This window comes from Myxocyprinus asiaticus, chromosome 32, assembly GCF_019703515.2.
Source record: "Myxocyprinus asiaticus isolate MX2 ecotype Aquarium Trade chromosome 32, UBuf_Myxa_2, whole genome shotgun sequence".
NCBI classification, from domain to species: Eukaryota; Metazoa; Chordata; class Actinopteri; order Cypriniformes; family Catostomidae; genus Myxocyprinus; species Myxocyprinus asiaticus.
The window spans coordinates 43,764,608-43,780,317 of NC_059375.1; the positions used below are offsets into that span (position 1 = coordinate 43,764,608).

General features: G+C 39.8%; 1 protein-coding gene across 1 annotated transcript in view; it reads left to right on the forward strand.

Moving 5' to 3' along the window:
* ryr2a (ryanodine receptor 2a (cardiac)) overlaps positions 1 to 15,710 on the forward strand; it is a 207,180-nt gene that overhangs the window by 59,688 nt on the left and 131,782 nt on the right. The window contains exons 5-10 of the mRNA XM_051667848.1: positions 1,980 to 2,054; positions 2,139 to 2,217; positions 2,365 to 2,477; positions 3,988 to 4,087; positions 5,754 to 5,850; positions 13,379 to 13,453. Coding sequence (XP_051523808.1) covers positions 1,980 to 2,054; positions 2,139 to 2,217; positions 2,365 to 2,477; positions 3,988 to 4,087; positions 5,754 to 5,850; positions 13,379 to 13,453 — 539 coding nt within the window. The remainder of the gene's footprint in view (positions 1 to 1,979; positions 2,055 to 2,138; positions 2,218 to 2,364; positions 2,478 to 3,987; positions 4,088 to 5,753; positions 5,851 to 13,378; positions 13,454 to 15,710) is intronic.

A 15,710-nucleotide genomic window follows, 5' to 3' on the forward strand; every position in this document is an offset into this window, starting at 1 on the left:
CCGGTTCTTTTAGTGAATCAAAAACAAACAGCATGATCGGTGTAGTGTGATTCCCGAACGAATGACTCTTATGAGCCGGTTCTTTTAGTGAATCAAAAACAAACAGCATGATCGGTGTAGTGTGATTCCCGAACGAATGACTCTTATGAGCCGGTTCTTTTAGTGAATCAAAAACCAACAGCATGATCGGTGTAGTGTGATTCCCGAACGAATGACTCTTATGAGCCGGTTCTTTTAGTGAATCAAAAACAAACAGCATGATCGGTGTAGTGTGATTCCCGAACGAATGACTCTTATGAGCCGGTTCTTTTAGTGAATCAAAAACAAACAGCATGATCGGTGTAGTGTGATTCCCGAACGAATGACTCTTATGAGCCGGTTCTTTTAGTGAATCAAAAACAAACAGCATGATCGGTGTAGCGTGATTCCCGAACGAATGACTCTTATGAGCCGGTTCTTTTAGTGAATCAAAAACAAACAGCATGATCGGTGTAGCGTGATTCCCGAACGAATGACTCTTATGAGCCGGTTCTTTTAGTGAATCAAAAACAAACAGCATGATCGGTGTAGCGTGATTCCCGAACGAATGACTCTTATGAGCCGGTTCTTTTAGTGAATCAAAAACAAACAGCATGATCGGTGTAGCGTGATTCCCGAACGAATGACTCTTTTGAGCCGGTTCTTTTAGTGAATCAAAAACAAACAGCATGATCGGTGTAGCGTGATTCCCGAACGAATGACTCTTTTGAGCCGGTTCTTTTAGTGAATCAAAAACAAACAGCATGATCGGTGTAGCGTGATTCCCGAACGAATGACTCTTATGAGCCGGTTCTTTTAGTGAATCAAAAACAAACAGCATGATCGGTGTAGCGTGATTCCCGAACGAATGACTCTTATGAGCCGGTTCTTTTAGTGAATCAAAAACAAACAGCATGATCGGTGTAGTGTGATTCCCGAACGAATGACTCTTATGAGCCGGTTCTTTTAGTGAATCAAAAACAAACAGCATGATCGGTGTAGTGTGATTCCCGAACGAATGACTCTTATGAGCCGGTTCTTTTAGTGAATCAAAAACAAACAGCATGATCGGTGTAGTGTGATTCCCGAACGAATGACTCTTATGAGCCGGTTCTTTTAGTGAATCAAAAACAAACAGCATGATCGGTGTAGTGTGATTCCCGAACGAATGACTCTTATGAGCCGGTTCTTTTAGTGAATCAAAAACAAACAGCATGATCGGTGTAGTGTGATTCCCGAACGAATGACTCTTATGAGCCGGTTCTTTTAGTGAATCAAAAACAAACAGCATGATCGGTGTAGCGTGATTCCCGAACGAATGACTCTTATGAGCCGGTTCTTTTAGTGAATCAAAAACAAACAGCATGATCGGTGTAGCGTGATTCCCGAACGAATGACTCTTATGAGCCGGTTCTTTTAGTGAATCAAAAACAAACAGCATGATCGGTGTAGTGTGATTCCCGAACGAATGACTCTTATGAGCCGGTTCTTTTAGTGAATCAAAAACAAACAGCATGATCGGTGTAGTGTGATTCCCGAACGAATGACTCTTATGAGCCGGTTCTTTTAGTGAATCAAAAACCAACAGCATGATCGGTGTAGTGTGATTCCCGAACGAATGACTCTAATGGGTCAGTTCTTTTGGATCTTCAACTTAAAACGCATGTCACGACTAGTGTAGTACGATTCCTGAGCAAATGACTCTTATGAGCCGGTTGTTTTTAGTGAATCAAAACAGTTATACATAAGTCGAAGCGGTTTCTGAATTAATCATACTGATGCTCAAGTTATCACAGTATAAATTCCTTGTGATTCCCATCGCTAGTTACCTTTCTAATGTCCTGTATCTGTTGTGATATATTTGCCACACTCTGTGTACTGTACAGAGGTGATTGTCTGCCTTCTTTTGCATCTATCCATCTATCTGTGTCTCTCTATAAAGCTGTGTGTGTGTGTTTCAGACGGCACAGGGCGGAGGTCACCGGACACTTCTGTACGGTCACGCGATCTTACTACGACACTCCTACAGTGGAATGGTGCGTGTGTGTTTATATTTGTATTATTACACTTCTAATGTCGTGTGAGTTCAAGAGATAGACGTGTTGTGTTTGTATTCTCAGTATCTGTGCTGTCTGTCCACGGCTCGCTCGTCCACAGATAAACTGGCGTTTGATGTGGGGCTTCAAGAAGACACGACAGGTGATGTCACATCCTGTTTACGTTCATGCTTACGTAATATACTTAACAAAAACATGCAGATGTGATGGTTGTAACGTTGGTTGTGTTTGTTCACGTACAATGAAACACTTCCTGGTTTCACCTCATAATTCTAAATCAAACATGCAGGTGAGGCGTGCTGGTGGACCATACATCCCGCGTCCAAACAGAGGTCAGAGGGCGAGAAAGTGCGAGTGGGCGATGACCTCATCCTTGTCAGTGTGTCGTCTGAACGATACCTGGTGAGTTTGTGTATGTGTGTCTAGATTTGTTCCTAGATGTGAGCTAAATCTGACAAAACCTCCCTTGAGGACATTTTGGGATGTTCTCGTTTGGAAAAACGATCTATACATAATTACATACATTTGTTGTTTTTATTCAAAAAAATGCAAAAAGGGGTTTCTTTTAGGGTTAGATGTGAGGTATAGTTAGTCTATAGTAATTGTTCTTGAGCTTTATATAAAAGTCTGTGGTATGCCCCCATTAAAGGTGCTGTAAGTGATTTTAGTCGTTCTGGAATTTCCACAAGCGAAGCCGATGAATTAGCCACGCCCCCTCTTGCCAAAACCCAGCAATCCAAAGACACCAAATGAGCTTTATTGACACTGACTTCGTGCAGAAATAGTTGTTAAAAACAACAGCAGCAAAATAGCGCCCTCAGCTGACAACTGTTATGAACAACATGGCATAAAAATGGCATTAAGCTTCAATAATTCGCTGCAGCTACAATACTATGAGAACATGCAAAATGATTGACAGGTTGAAAGCGTCGGAGACTGTGGACACATTTTTGTTTGTTGTTTACAGAGATATCTCATGACACTTAATGTCACTTAATTAATATCTTTCAGGTAGAATGACAATTTTTTGCATATCTTTCCATGAAAAAATTCATACATGCATACAGCACCTTTAATATAGCTAAGTAAAGTGTGTATGTATATGACGGAAGCCCTGAATGGCAAGGTGAAAAAAAAAATTACGAGGTGATTTATTTATTTTAGGTGTCTTAGTGCCTTCATGGGCCGATGTCCTAATTTTTTTCTTTTCTTGGGCAAAAATAAAAAAAAATAAAAAAACTTTTTTCTGAATTTTGTATTTTTTCTTTGATTTTTTTTTTTTTTCTCCTCAAGAAGCAACACATGCTATTTTTTTTTTTCTTGCTCGCTAACAATTAGCATGTGGTACCACCCTCGGCCACCAGGTGCCACTATCAGTAAGTGTGAAATGTCGTGCTTACAAGGTGACAGAATGTCTGTGGTACTTTGTCTTGATTTATAGATTTACTGTCATAGTATAATACAATAACAAAAACATTTTCAGAGAAAAAAAAATTCAGAGAATTTTTTTGCGAAAAACATTCTAGCGAAAAAACAATTCAGAGAGAGAAAAAAATTCAGAGAAATTTTTTTTTTTTTTCATTGACCTAATTTAGTTTTTTGACCCAAGAATAAGGCTCTGGAAGGAATTTTTCACCTAGTGAATTTTTTTTCACCTTGCTGTTCAGGGCTTCCGTATGTATGTATATATGTGTATCCATGCAGAACATTTTTAACGATATGGCAGGTTATTTGTAATTGGACATTTGTCCTTTAGAAGTCATGAAATCATGTTCTAATAGACGTCAACAGTCAGACGTGTGTTACAGTATGTGATCAGTGAGATTGTTGGCTCAGACATATCTTATGTTGCTTTTTTACTGCAATAAAAAGCATTTGATGCAGTTGATTAAATCATCTCTGTGTTTTTCAGCACTTGTCGTACGGTAACGACAGTTTACACGTGGATGCAGCATTTCAACAGACGCTCTGGAGTGTCGCGCCGATCTGCTCTGGTAGTGAAGTGGCTCAAGGTGAGTCAAGTCATTTTTTATTTGTGTTGCACTTTTCACAATACAACAATTGTTTCAAAGCAGCTCCACAGAAAATTGTGCTGTAATGTCTGTAAAGTCCCCATTGAGCACTTTTATTGCAAATCATGTCTTAAAAAATTAGGCGCTCTGTGAGCAAGGAACACAAAACAACATAAGATGTTGGGTAATGGATCAAAATAATCTTGTGGGAAACCAGGCTCACCGTGGGTGCCAGTTCCCCTCTGAATATACAGCATGAATATAATGCCAAGATTAGTTATCTATGTGTAATACAAGTCATGCATTAATTGAGTAAACTGAGTAGATGATGGTGGCCAGTGTTTTAAACTTAAGGATATTGATTGAAATCTAAGATTAAAGATTAAGTGTCTTTAGTGAAGCCCATCCCGAAATTGCCTGCGGAAGTGCGTGTAAATGCAGTGTCCTTTTCATTAGGCTGATAAATGCTTTTGTTGGCATTAATTTATTGTCTATGTATTCCATTTTAAGAGGAATAATGCTAGCAGTAAGTGTGTGTGTGTTTACTAAAGCACATAATGACCACTTGACTCTTTATGTGAGCACTGAAATGTTCTCTGATATTGTGGTCAGTACAGACGCCACCACAAACACAAACACACCAGCATTCATAACATGACCATAACCACGTATTCAAGACTAAGGGCAGAAGTGTGAAACACACAGATATTGTACTTGAAGTAAGTATGAGTACTGTGATTAAAAGTTGTACCCAATTGAAAGTATTTAGCCAGAAGCATACTTTTTCACATTTAATTATGTTCACGTATTTAAAAGTAAATTTCCCTTGGCTTTTGAAATAGACTGATTAAATGAAGAAAGGTTTTCTTATTAAAGTAACTGATGCACAATATGAAACGGATGCAAAAAAGCCAGTTTAATCGCAATATACTTCAACTTTTTTTACTTTTTTTTATTATATATTTTTTTTAATTTAAATTATAAATAATAATAATAATTATTAATTATTATTATTATTATTTATTATTATTTTTATTATTTTAAATTATTATTTTAAAATTAATTTAACATTATTTAAAGTGAAAAAAATTATTTAGAGAGAAAAAAAATTCTAGACAACAAGAAAATTAGAGACAATTTTTTTTTTAATATTTTTTTTTTTTAGACAGTTTTTTTATTTTTTATTATTACATTTAAATGTAAAAATTGTAGGCACTAAGATGCCCTATACATATTTGTTTTTCACCTATTGACTTTTTTTCACAGTGTGGTTCAGGGCTTCAGTAGTAGTCTGATCATTGATTATGTTCACACTCGGGTCAATCTTAATTATAATTAAACATTTATTGCTTAAGATCAAAGACTGTGTTCTGATGACTAATGAAATATCTCTTAACGAAGACAAATGACTGTAGCTGCTGCCAATTACACTGAAACTGATTTCATTAGCTGTTTTAAGAAAAAGTTAAGGACAATTTAAATGGTTTGTTAGCTCAATAAGATGGACACTTTTTATTTATTTATTTATTTATTTGCAATAAGACGAATGATTGCCTGTGAGATAGTTACTCTGTGCTTTAATGGTCATTGTGAAATTTTAAGGAATAAAAAGTGTCATTTTTGGCCTTTGGAAATACCCCTGATTCCTCCGCCATGTGTGTTTCAGGGTTCCTGATTGGTGGAGATGTTCTACGGCTTCTTCATGGTCACATGGACGAGTGCCTGACCGTCCCGTCAGGAGAACATGGAGAGGAACACCGCAGGTCAGTAGACAGCTGTCAGCAGCTGGTGGTATATAATCATGAAAAACTAAATTATGGCTGTTTTGGTGCTTTTACTGGGCTGTATGAAAAAAAATCATTTCTGAAAATCAAAATAAACCATCACGTTTTCTGCTCAAAGTCACTTTCTCACACAAGTTTGCTCTCTCTGTCTTAAAACCACTTTTTTGGTTTGTCCTCCTGATGTTGAAGTAGGACATTCAGGCACTAAAGGAAGCCCCTTGAGGTTTTAATCGTGAGGTTATATGAGACAGAATGAGATCTCATGTGACTCAGTTGGGTCTTGTATGTGTGTTCAGTTGTAATTACAGAAGCACCTGGCCTCAAACACGTGTCCCATGGATGGATCTGAATTCATTATCCCGTTCTTTTTTCTGCAGCAAACTCTTTTAGCCTGGTAAAAATAATTCAGTTATTCCTGAAACTCAGAATGGATGCTTACTATCATGGGCAGACTGGCCATCGGGAGAGACGGGACTCTTCCCGGTGGGCCGGCCGCGAAACAGTGCAGCGATATGTCGATGTGGACACCTAACACATCAAATAATATTAATATCAGTAATTACATTGTTACTTAATCCGTGCATCTTCCGTTCCTTTCATTTTCTATTTAAAAAGGAATAAACGAGATTGGGGGGAAAGGCTCAATTTTTGTTTTCCTTCAGTGTTTAAGAAATTTACACCTTGAATATTTGATACGCACATGTGAGCGGCACTGAAACGGCCCTTTCATCTGATTGGTCAACTTGCCCCGTCTTCTGTATCCTACTGCCTTCAGCTAGAATTAGAGTTGGGATCGCTCTGCAAATTTGTCTCAGTTTTCATTAAATATTGTCCCGAACCACCACTAACTGTAAACTATGCATGTCATGTGTATTAGAATATACTAAATGTTCATCCAGGCTGAGGCGACTGTGTCGGCAGCACACTCTATCAGTATTCTACGGCTTGCAGAAATTAACATTGCACTTATGGAGATAGGGTGACCAGACGTCCCAATAACAGGGACAGTCCTGATTTTACATGCCGTGTACCACGTCCAGACGGACTTACAGTTGTTTACAGGCCTTGTGTCTGAATCTTAGCTATTAGAATTTTATGTCCATTCCAGTCCATGCTCATGATGCCTAAAATTTTGTTTTTTCTCCCCAATTTGGAATGCCCAATTCCCAATGCGCTCTAAGTCCTCATGGTGGCGTAGTGACTCGCCTCAATCCGGGTGGCGGAGGACGAATCTCAGTTGCCTCCGCATCTGAGACTGTCAGCCCGCGCATCTTATCACGTGGCTTGTTGAGCGCATTACCGCGGAGACATAGCGTGTGTGGAGGCTTCACGCTACTCTCCGCGGCATCCACGCACAACTCACCAGAGAGCGAGAAACACATTATAGCGACCACAAGGAGGTTACCCCATGTGACTCTACCCACCCTAGCAACCGGGCCAATTTGGTTGCTTAGGAGACCTGGCTGGAGTCACTCAGCACACCCTCGGATTCAAACTAGCGAACTAGCAAACCCCATAGGTGGTAGCCAGCGTCTTTACCACTGAGCTACCCAGACCCCCCATGATGCCTAAACGTTAATTTATCATTTGCTTTTATCCAAAGCAACAGAACTCTTTTTTACATTACATTTATCAATGGGACACGAATACACAGTCACTACAAAATCATACAATGTTATTAAAAATAAAAATAATATATAATAGACCAACTCCCAGTCAGCATATGGCCAAGTGATGTGGCTTGTGATCTCTCACGCGTCTTCTATTAGAGGCACCTCGCAACAACACCATGATGTGCCAAGCAGCAATATTCTAATACATATGGCATGCATAGTTTACAGTTAGTGGTGGTTCGGGACAATATTTAGACAAATATGCAGAGCGATCCCAACTCTAATTCTGGCTGATAGGATTAAGGCAGTACAGAAGACGGGGTGGGTTGACCAATCAGATAAAAGTGGTGTACTCCTATTTTTATTTACATAATTCTTCTCATTCACACTTACAAAAGTCACCAGCAGGGGGAGTAAAGATAAGAGAACTAACATATACAGTATATTACACGGGGTGAGAGGATTTGACTATTCAGATGATAAATAGTAGTATAGTAAATATGGCATTTTGTGGAAAAAATAATGTTACCATGGTGATTTTAAATGTATCCCTAATATATATATATATATATATATAGAGAGAGAGAGAGAGAGAGAGAGAGAGACAGAGAGAGAGACAGAGAGAGAGAGTGTGAAGGAAAAGGAAGGAAAGCCCTATTTGGACGGTATTAGTTTACCGGACGTATGTCTGTATGATATTACTGCAGATGTCTGTAAATTTACCGTCAATTTGCATGGGACTTAAGCAATGTCTGCAGAAATCACAGAGATGGGTGTGTCTTCTGCATTCACACACTGTCACTACGTAACTGACCTATCAGAAAATGTATGGCAGTGCTGATTAATTATGCAGGAAATATTAAACATGATCATATACTGTATCTGGGATTATTAGAAGAAAATTATTGTAATATCTGGCAAAGCACAACAGAACTGGTGATATTAGCAAGCCGGAAATCATATCCTACACTCTTGAATAAAAAATATGGACAATCCTTTCACATTATATTTGTCCCTCTGCAGAATATGTTCTGAAACATAGGGATTATAACAAGGTGTTATTTTTACAGGGCATTTTATAGAAGGTAAAATAGCTACACTATAGTCTTTATCAGCACGGGAATGTGCAGTCCGGAAAAATTACGGGCATGACCAATTCGCACAAGATTAAAATTAGGGAGAAACACATCCCCAAATATAAAACTAAGATCCAGCATCTATGATCCTCACAGGAACAGCAGAACATAAAGGAGGTTAAAAGTGTCAATCCTCATGGGACCTGGGTATCTCAGCAAGTAAAGATGCTGACTATCACACCTGGAGTCGTGAGTTCGAATCCAGGGTGTGCTGAGTGACTCCAGCCAGGTCTCCTAAGCAACCAAATTGGCCCGGATGCTAGGGAGGGTAGAGTCACATGGGGTAACCTCCTTGTGGTCGCTATAATGTGGTTCGCTCTCGGTGGGGTACGTGGTGAGTTGTGCGTGGATGCCGCGGAGAATAGCGTGAAGCCTCCACACGTGCTACGTCTCCGCGGTAACACGCTCAACAAGCCACGTGATAAGATGCGTGGATTGACGGTCTCAGTCACGGAGGCAACTGAGATTCGTCCTCCTCCACCCGGATTGAGGCGAGTCACTACGCCACCACGAGGACTTACAGCGCATTGGGAATTGGGCGTTCCAAATTGGGGAGAAAAGGGGAGAAAATTGTTTAATCTCATTACTAAAATCATGTCTGCATGCTATGCAAACCTTTAGTCATTGTTGTGTTTGCATGTGTAATTAGTTCTTATGTACAATTATTATGTTATATTTGTTTGGAGAGGCTTTTGAACACTATGAAAAAATAATTAAATTTTTGTAATGTTATAACTTTTGATTGCTTTATCGTATCAAAACAAAACTTTTCTCAGATACAGTTGACATGATTGGGAACAAAACAAAAGCAGTTTTTTGGAGCTTCCTTATTTACACCCAAAGATATATAATGTCAAATCATAAAAACAAGAAAAAAGTAAATTTTTGGCTATTTTTATTTTTTTTTATTTTTATTTTTTATTTTTTTTGTTGTGATTTTTCAGCAGTTTCTTAGGCTGAGATTCTCAGAATGTATCATAATCTATATACATTTCTTGACCCTCCCTGTTTTTTTTTTTATTTATTTTTTTTTTTGTCGAGTTATAAGCCTTTAATTTTTGGGTATGCCACTGAAACAGGAAATCTTTAAAAACACCTTCAGAGCTTAAAGGGTTAACCGAGTGGACAAAAGTGTCAGTGAAGAGCATGCTTGAGATGAAATATGATACAAAACAAAGAAAAATCAAGGGAAATATCTCTTTTTATTGGCTGTAATTTCCAATCAAGCTGTAATTTTGCCAAATTATTCAAAAAGTGTGAAAATATAATATAATTGTGTGTATTTAGGACACATAAAATATTAGCTATATAATTTGCCTTAGCAAGTTAAAAATGTCATTTCCATCAGTGTCATTTCCAGCACAGATTCTATTAAACACAATACAGAATTTGAGATGTGCTGGAAATGACACAAATATGACATAAATCTCCTGTGATGCATGAACACACACTGATGGACATTATAATTAGACTAATTAAACACACTAGTGAGCGTGTGAAACATGTTTTGACAAATGTTTTCAAATATGAAACTCTGAAATGTTCGCTCAGGGTTTGGCGCTTTCTATCTGTCGCAGCTCTTTATATGTATCTGAGTTTCTTCGTCAGAAGTGACCTTGAGCGTGTCACATCGGCTTTTGAATAAATGAATTAAAAGAACATTTCTCTTTTAACTGGAGAGATGTTCCTGTGTGATTGTTATGCAAGCGTGTTACGAGGACTGTTGCATTGTGTGAACGTGTGGGTGTTTGTGTGTAAATGTGTGTAGGCTTGTCTCTTCTTTAACAGCAGACAGTTTTCTTTACATCTGTTCTGTTGTAAAGCAGCAATACTCAATGAGAGAAACTTTCCCAGTGTACATCATGTTCCAGACACTGATTGTGTATTCACTCAGACTGCAGTATGTTTGAAGTTGAAGGTCATTTAGAGACTGTTTCAGCTGTCAGACGGAGAACTGATGAATGATGATGTTTTGAAAGATCAGTGTGTGAATATACAGTATGAGAGCTGTTCCTCGTCACTGCATTATTGCTACTGTTTTTTTCAAGCATTTCTAATGAAGTAAATGTTTAGCTAAATATAAAAAAATGACAATTCTGAAATTATTTACTCACCTTCAGGTCATTTGAAACCTATTTGCTGTTTTTTTGTGCTATGGAACAAAAATGGAGAACTTTTGAACAATCTTCATGCAGCTCTTTTCCATACAATGGCAGTTCATAGTAACCAAAACTGTGAAGTTAAAAATAGGTTGGGGGTCTGGGTAGCACAGCGAGTATTGACGCTGACTACCACACCTGGAGTCACGAGTTCGAATCCAGGGCGTGCTGAGTGACTCCAGTCAGGTCTCCTTAGCAACCAAATTGGCCCGGTTGCTAGGGAGGGTAGAGTCACATGGGGTAACCTCCTCGTGGTCGCTATAATGTGGTTCTCGCTCTCGGTGGGGCGCGTGGTGAGTTGTGCGTGGATGCCGCGGAGAATAGCGTGAAGCCTCCACACGCGCTACGTCTCCGCGGTAACGCGCTCAACAAGTCACGTGATAAGATGCACGGATTGACGGTCTCAAACGCGGAGGCAACTGAGATTCATCCTCCGCCACCCGGATTGAGGCGAGTCACTACACCACCACGAGGACTTAGAGCGCATTGGGAATTGGGCATTCCAAACTGGGGATAAAAACCACGTCAGTCTTTATTGATCACGCTTTTTAGTGTAACGTCGCCTGTGGCACGTCGAATACCCTATTCAGACTCAGTTTGCGGTCTCTGTTAATTGTGCACGTCTGGAGTTTGTCAAGTGTAACATTAAGATACGACATCATATACACTTCCCACTTCTTGAAATGTCTGTTAATGTATCACACGATTCACACACGATTCCCATGTATTCATTTATAGCCTAAACCTGAGCGCGATGTTAAATTCCTGACCTGAAGTGATGATTTCACATCGGAGCCCGTCTATCCATCTATTAAAGTTGATCAAATTTATATCCATATCAGCGACTAATCTGTATAAGACTTTATGTCGAAAAAAAAAGCTCCATAAATGTTTAAATGCTCTATAGAGTATTCATCTCTATGGAATATTCCTGCTTATGTAAAATGAAGAAACTGAAACATGCTCCGTCTTTTTGTCTTCTTCTTCTTTAAATTGTGCTAAATTTGAGAAAGTTAAGTGTTCTTGAGCTCTGGAAAGACGCTAGATAAATTTAACATTATTATTATTATTATTATTATTATTATTATTTAACTAAGTAATGGTGTCCTATTTTAAAAAAATCATGATAGACTTATCTGACTTTCACCTAGGCTCTATTGATTTATTTGCATTTCTTTTAATATTTGAATTTGCATTTATTATTCCCGGCAAAATGTGTGCTTGACATTTCACATTTTGCGTGACAGCTCCTGCCTCCAGAATAATGTTGTTTACATGCACAAACAAAAATTCTGTTTCATGCAGATATTAATATAAAAAATACCAGGAGAAACCACAACATATTCCACAGATAATGTGGCCTACAAATTCAGCTTAAAAAAATAAGATTAAAAAAATAAATAATAATTTATGTAAATATTAAATGTATAATAATAATAATTATTATTATTATTATTATTATTAGGCTATTATTATGAAAAGCATATTTTATTAGTAGAAACTATAAATGGAAGAGAAACATTCAAAAATGGGCGTTTCGTGTAGTTTTGACGCACTTCCGGTTTAAGCCCCGCCCACACCCAGTTCTGTCCGAATACAGAGACAGATACAGATAATTTTGTCATATGAACAAATACAGATAGGCCTACAGATACAGATAATGGCTTCGCTGCACACCCCTAGTTCACAGTCATTTTAACATTTTTTTTTTTTTTTAAGAAATTATAAACATTTTTCTTCCCTGAAGTAAAACAATAAAACTATGCACTTTTTTTGGGATGTTATGTTTAAAGATCTAATTTACATATACATTTCTTGATTTCACCACTTATTTGCATATGCAAATAAGCACATTTATGTAACTTCACTACAGTAAAAACCTAGATTTCTGTAAGTTGAAATATGAAGAAAATATGAGAATGTGCATGTATTGGGGGCACATTGCTGCCATCCGGTGAAAAAAGAAAAATAACATGACTTTAAAATTCTGTTATGACAATAATAGCCAGTAGGTGGCGGCAGTGTTCTATGCAGCCACATGCTGTGTTGTAATTCTACATTTTATAACAAGTTATGCATTTGGATATGTATTTAGACATTATCAAACTATTATTTGTCAAAGTTTAGCATTTGTTTTTGCTTTTTAAAACAGTTTTGAGCATTGTTGCAATAATGTGTGTTTGTTCTGCATTGTGTCTGATGTATATATTATATTTGATAAATAAAAAAAAATGCTGTTTTTTTAGTCTTTCCCATTCATCTCCTCATGTCGGTCGAATTTGACAGCAAACAGTATATTTGTCGCTTTTTTTTTACGACCACTTGCACTTATCGGATAGTCCACTTTTTTTTGTGTGTGTGTTCAGATGGCAATTAGAGTACTGCTCGGATAAAGGAAACCATTTTTATTACATCAGAAAAAGTGATTTCTGTCAAAAATGACTGAACTGTATAAGAAGGTTAAAAGTGCTACAACATTTACAGTTTCAGCTGTGGGTGAACTTGACAAACTTGTTATTCCTCTACAAATAAAATGATACAATAGAATAACAAAAAAGATTGCTATGAAGACACATATGTTGATTGTTGTCTCCTGTAGGGCGGTGCATTACGAAGGAGGAGCCGTGTCCATCCATGCGAGATCTCTCTGGAGACTGGAGACACTGCGAGTGGCGTGAGTCAATTCTATTTACACTGAAGTAGTGAGTTATAATGTTTCCATCTGATCAATGTGTATCCGTACATAACTGCGTCCCAATTCAAATGCCTCTATTACAAACTAAAAGTACATTACTCTTGATGAAACTAGTACATACTATTATTTAGGGACGTCCCGATACTAGTATCGGAATCAGGTCCATCTGACATTCTGTAAACATTCAGCACACAAATTAAAATCATGTTATGTCCTAGCATTTTAATGAGATAAATATATATAGTTTGCATGTGCTGCGCACTTCATAGTGAATGTGTGGAGCCAGTGTGTTCTGTTTGTAGCAGATGACAGCGAGCAGAGTGCTAATTCACTTTGTAGTGCAAAGCACATACAGATAACATATTTATTTAATTAAAGGTGCTGTAAGCGATTTTTCATGGAAATGTATGCAAAAAAATGTCCTACTCCCTGAAAGATATTAATGAAATAAGTGTTGTGAGATATCTCACCGGTCTCTGAGACAGCTGTAGACTCTGTAAACAGCAAACAAAAATGTGTCCGCGGACAATGACGCTTTCGACCTGTCAATCATTTCACATGTTCTCATAGTATTGCAGTTGCAGCAAATTATTGAGGCTTAATGGCATTTTTTTGCCATGTTCTTCATAACAGTTGCCAGCTGAGGGTGCTATTTTGCTGTTGTTGTTTTAGACCACCGTTTCTGCATGATGTCGGTCTCAATAAAGCTCATTTGTTATCTTTGTAAATTGGGGTTTTGAAAAGAGGGGGTGTGGCTAATTCATCGGCTCAGTCTCGTGGCAGTAGAACGGCTAAAATCGCTTACAGCACCCTTAAATAGCAGCCTTTTGCGGTTTAATAATAACATAAGGGGTGCGTTCCATTCAGAAGTGATCATCCCTATGCCCTATTACCTTTGAAGACTTTACCTTCCACTTTGAGAGCTTTGGAGGGCTAAAAGGTGTCGGGTTCAAAAATAACCTTTAATAAAAATAACCTAACTTTTAAGTCATTTTTAATGGAAATACAGTTTGAAGCGATCTTACAGCATGGCTGTAAGGGGGTTTAGTGGAAAGGAGGAGGCGAGAACCGGCTTGACAACTTAAATAACAATTTATTAACCAAAAAAAACACAACTGAAAACACACAGTACAGCTGCCTACAATTCTCTCTCTCGAACTGTCGTCCCCGGCCGCCTTTATCCCTTGCGCACCCCATCAGGCTGATTGGGGACCGGGTGTGTCTCATTCCAGCCCTGCCCCGCCCTCCTCGGCGCTACACTCCTCCCGGCATTGCCTCAGGCCGGGGAGCCCCCGGCATGATGTACATCCCCCACCCTTCCTCTCCGGGGGGGGGCGTGCCTTACGCCCCGACTGCCGGCGGGTCCTCCCCGCCTTCCTCGACCTGGGAGGAGACAGGAGGGGAAAAAACAACACAAAATGGCGAGGGAAAGGCCAACACGGAGCGACAGAGAGAGAGAGAGAAAAAGAAACTCACCGGTTCTCTGATGCGCTGTCGCGTGGTCCTCGATCACTACTCCACCCTCTCAGGCGGACTGCAGCCGCTCCTCCCCGGGCGGACCGGAGTCAGACCTCCGACCCCCAGCGGACAGAACGCCCCTCCGCGTTCCCGGCGTCCCGTGGGGACTCTCCTCCACCCCTGGCAGCGGCCCTACCACTCCAGGCAGTCGGGGAGTCGCTTCCCTCCTCCCCCCGCGGACGGCGGTCTTCTCTCGACCCCTCCGCGTTCCTGGGGGATGGCAGGGCACTCCTCCGCTCCTGGCAGCGGCTCCCTCGCTCCAGGCGGTCGGGGAGTCCCGTCCCCACTCGCCTCGCGGACGGCGGCCGTTCCCCGCGTCCGGGTGGTCGGGCTACTCCGTCCCCCGTCGGACGGCAGCGGCGCTCCCCTGGGTGGACGGCAGTGTCGAGGACCCTGCGACGGGAATCCCTCCTCCTTCCCGGGTTTCGGCACCAGTGTAAGGGGGTTTAGTGGAAAGGAGGAGGCGAGAACCGGCTTAATAATATAAATAATAATTTAATGAACAACTAAAACACACAGTACAGCTGCCTGCAATTCTCTCTCTCGAACTGTTATCTCCGGCCGCCTTTATCCCTCGCGCGCCCCATCAGGCTGATTGGGGACCGGGTGTGTCTCATTCCAGCCCGGCCCCGCCCTCCTCGGCGCTACAATGGCTATCATGATTGTTCTCTCTTCAAAGTGCCCCTCAGAGGCTGCTCCCCTTTTCTCCCCAATTTTG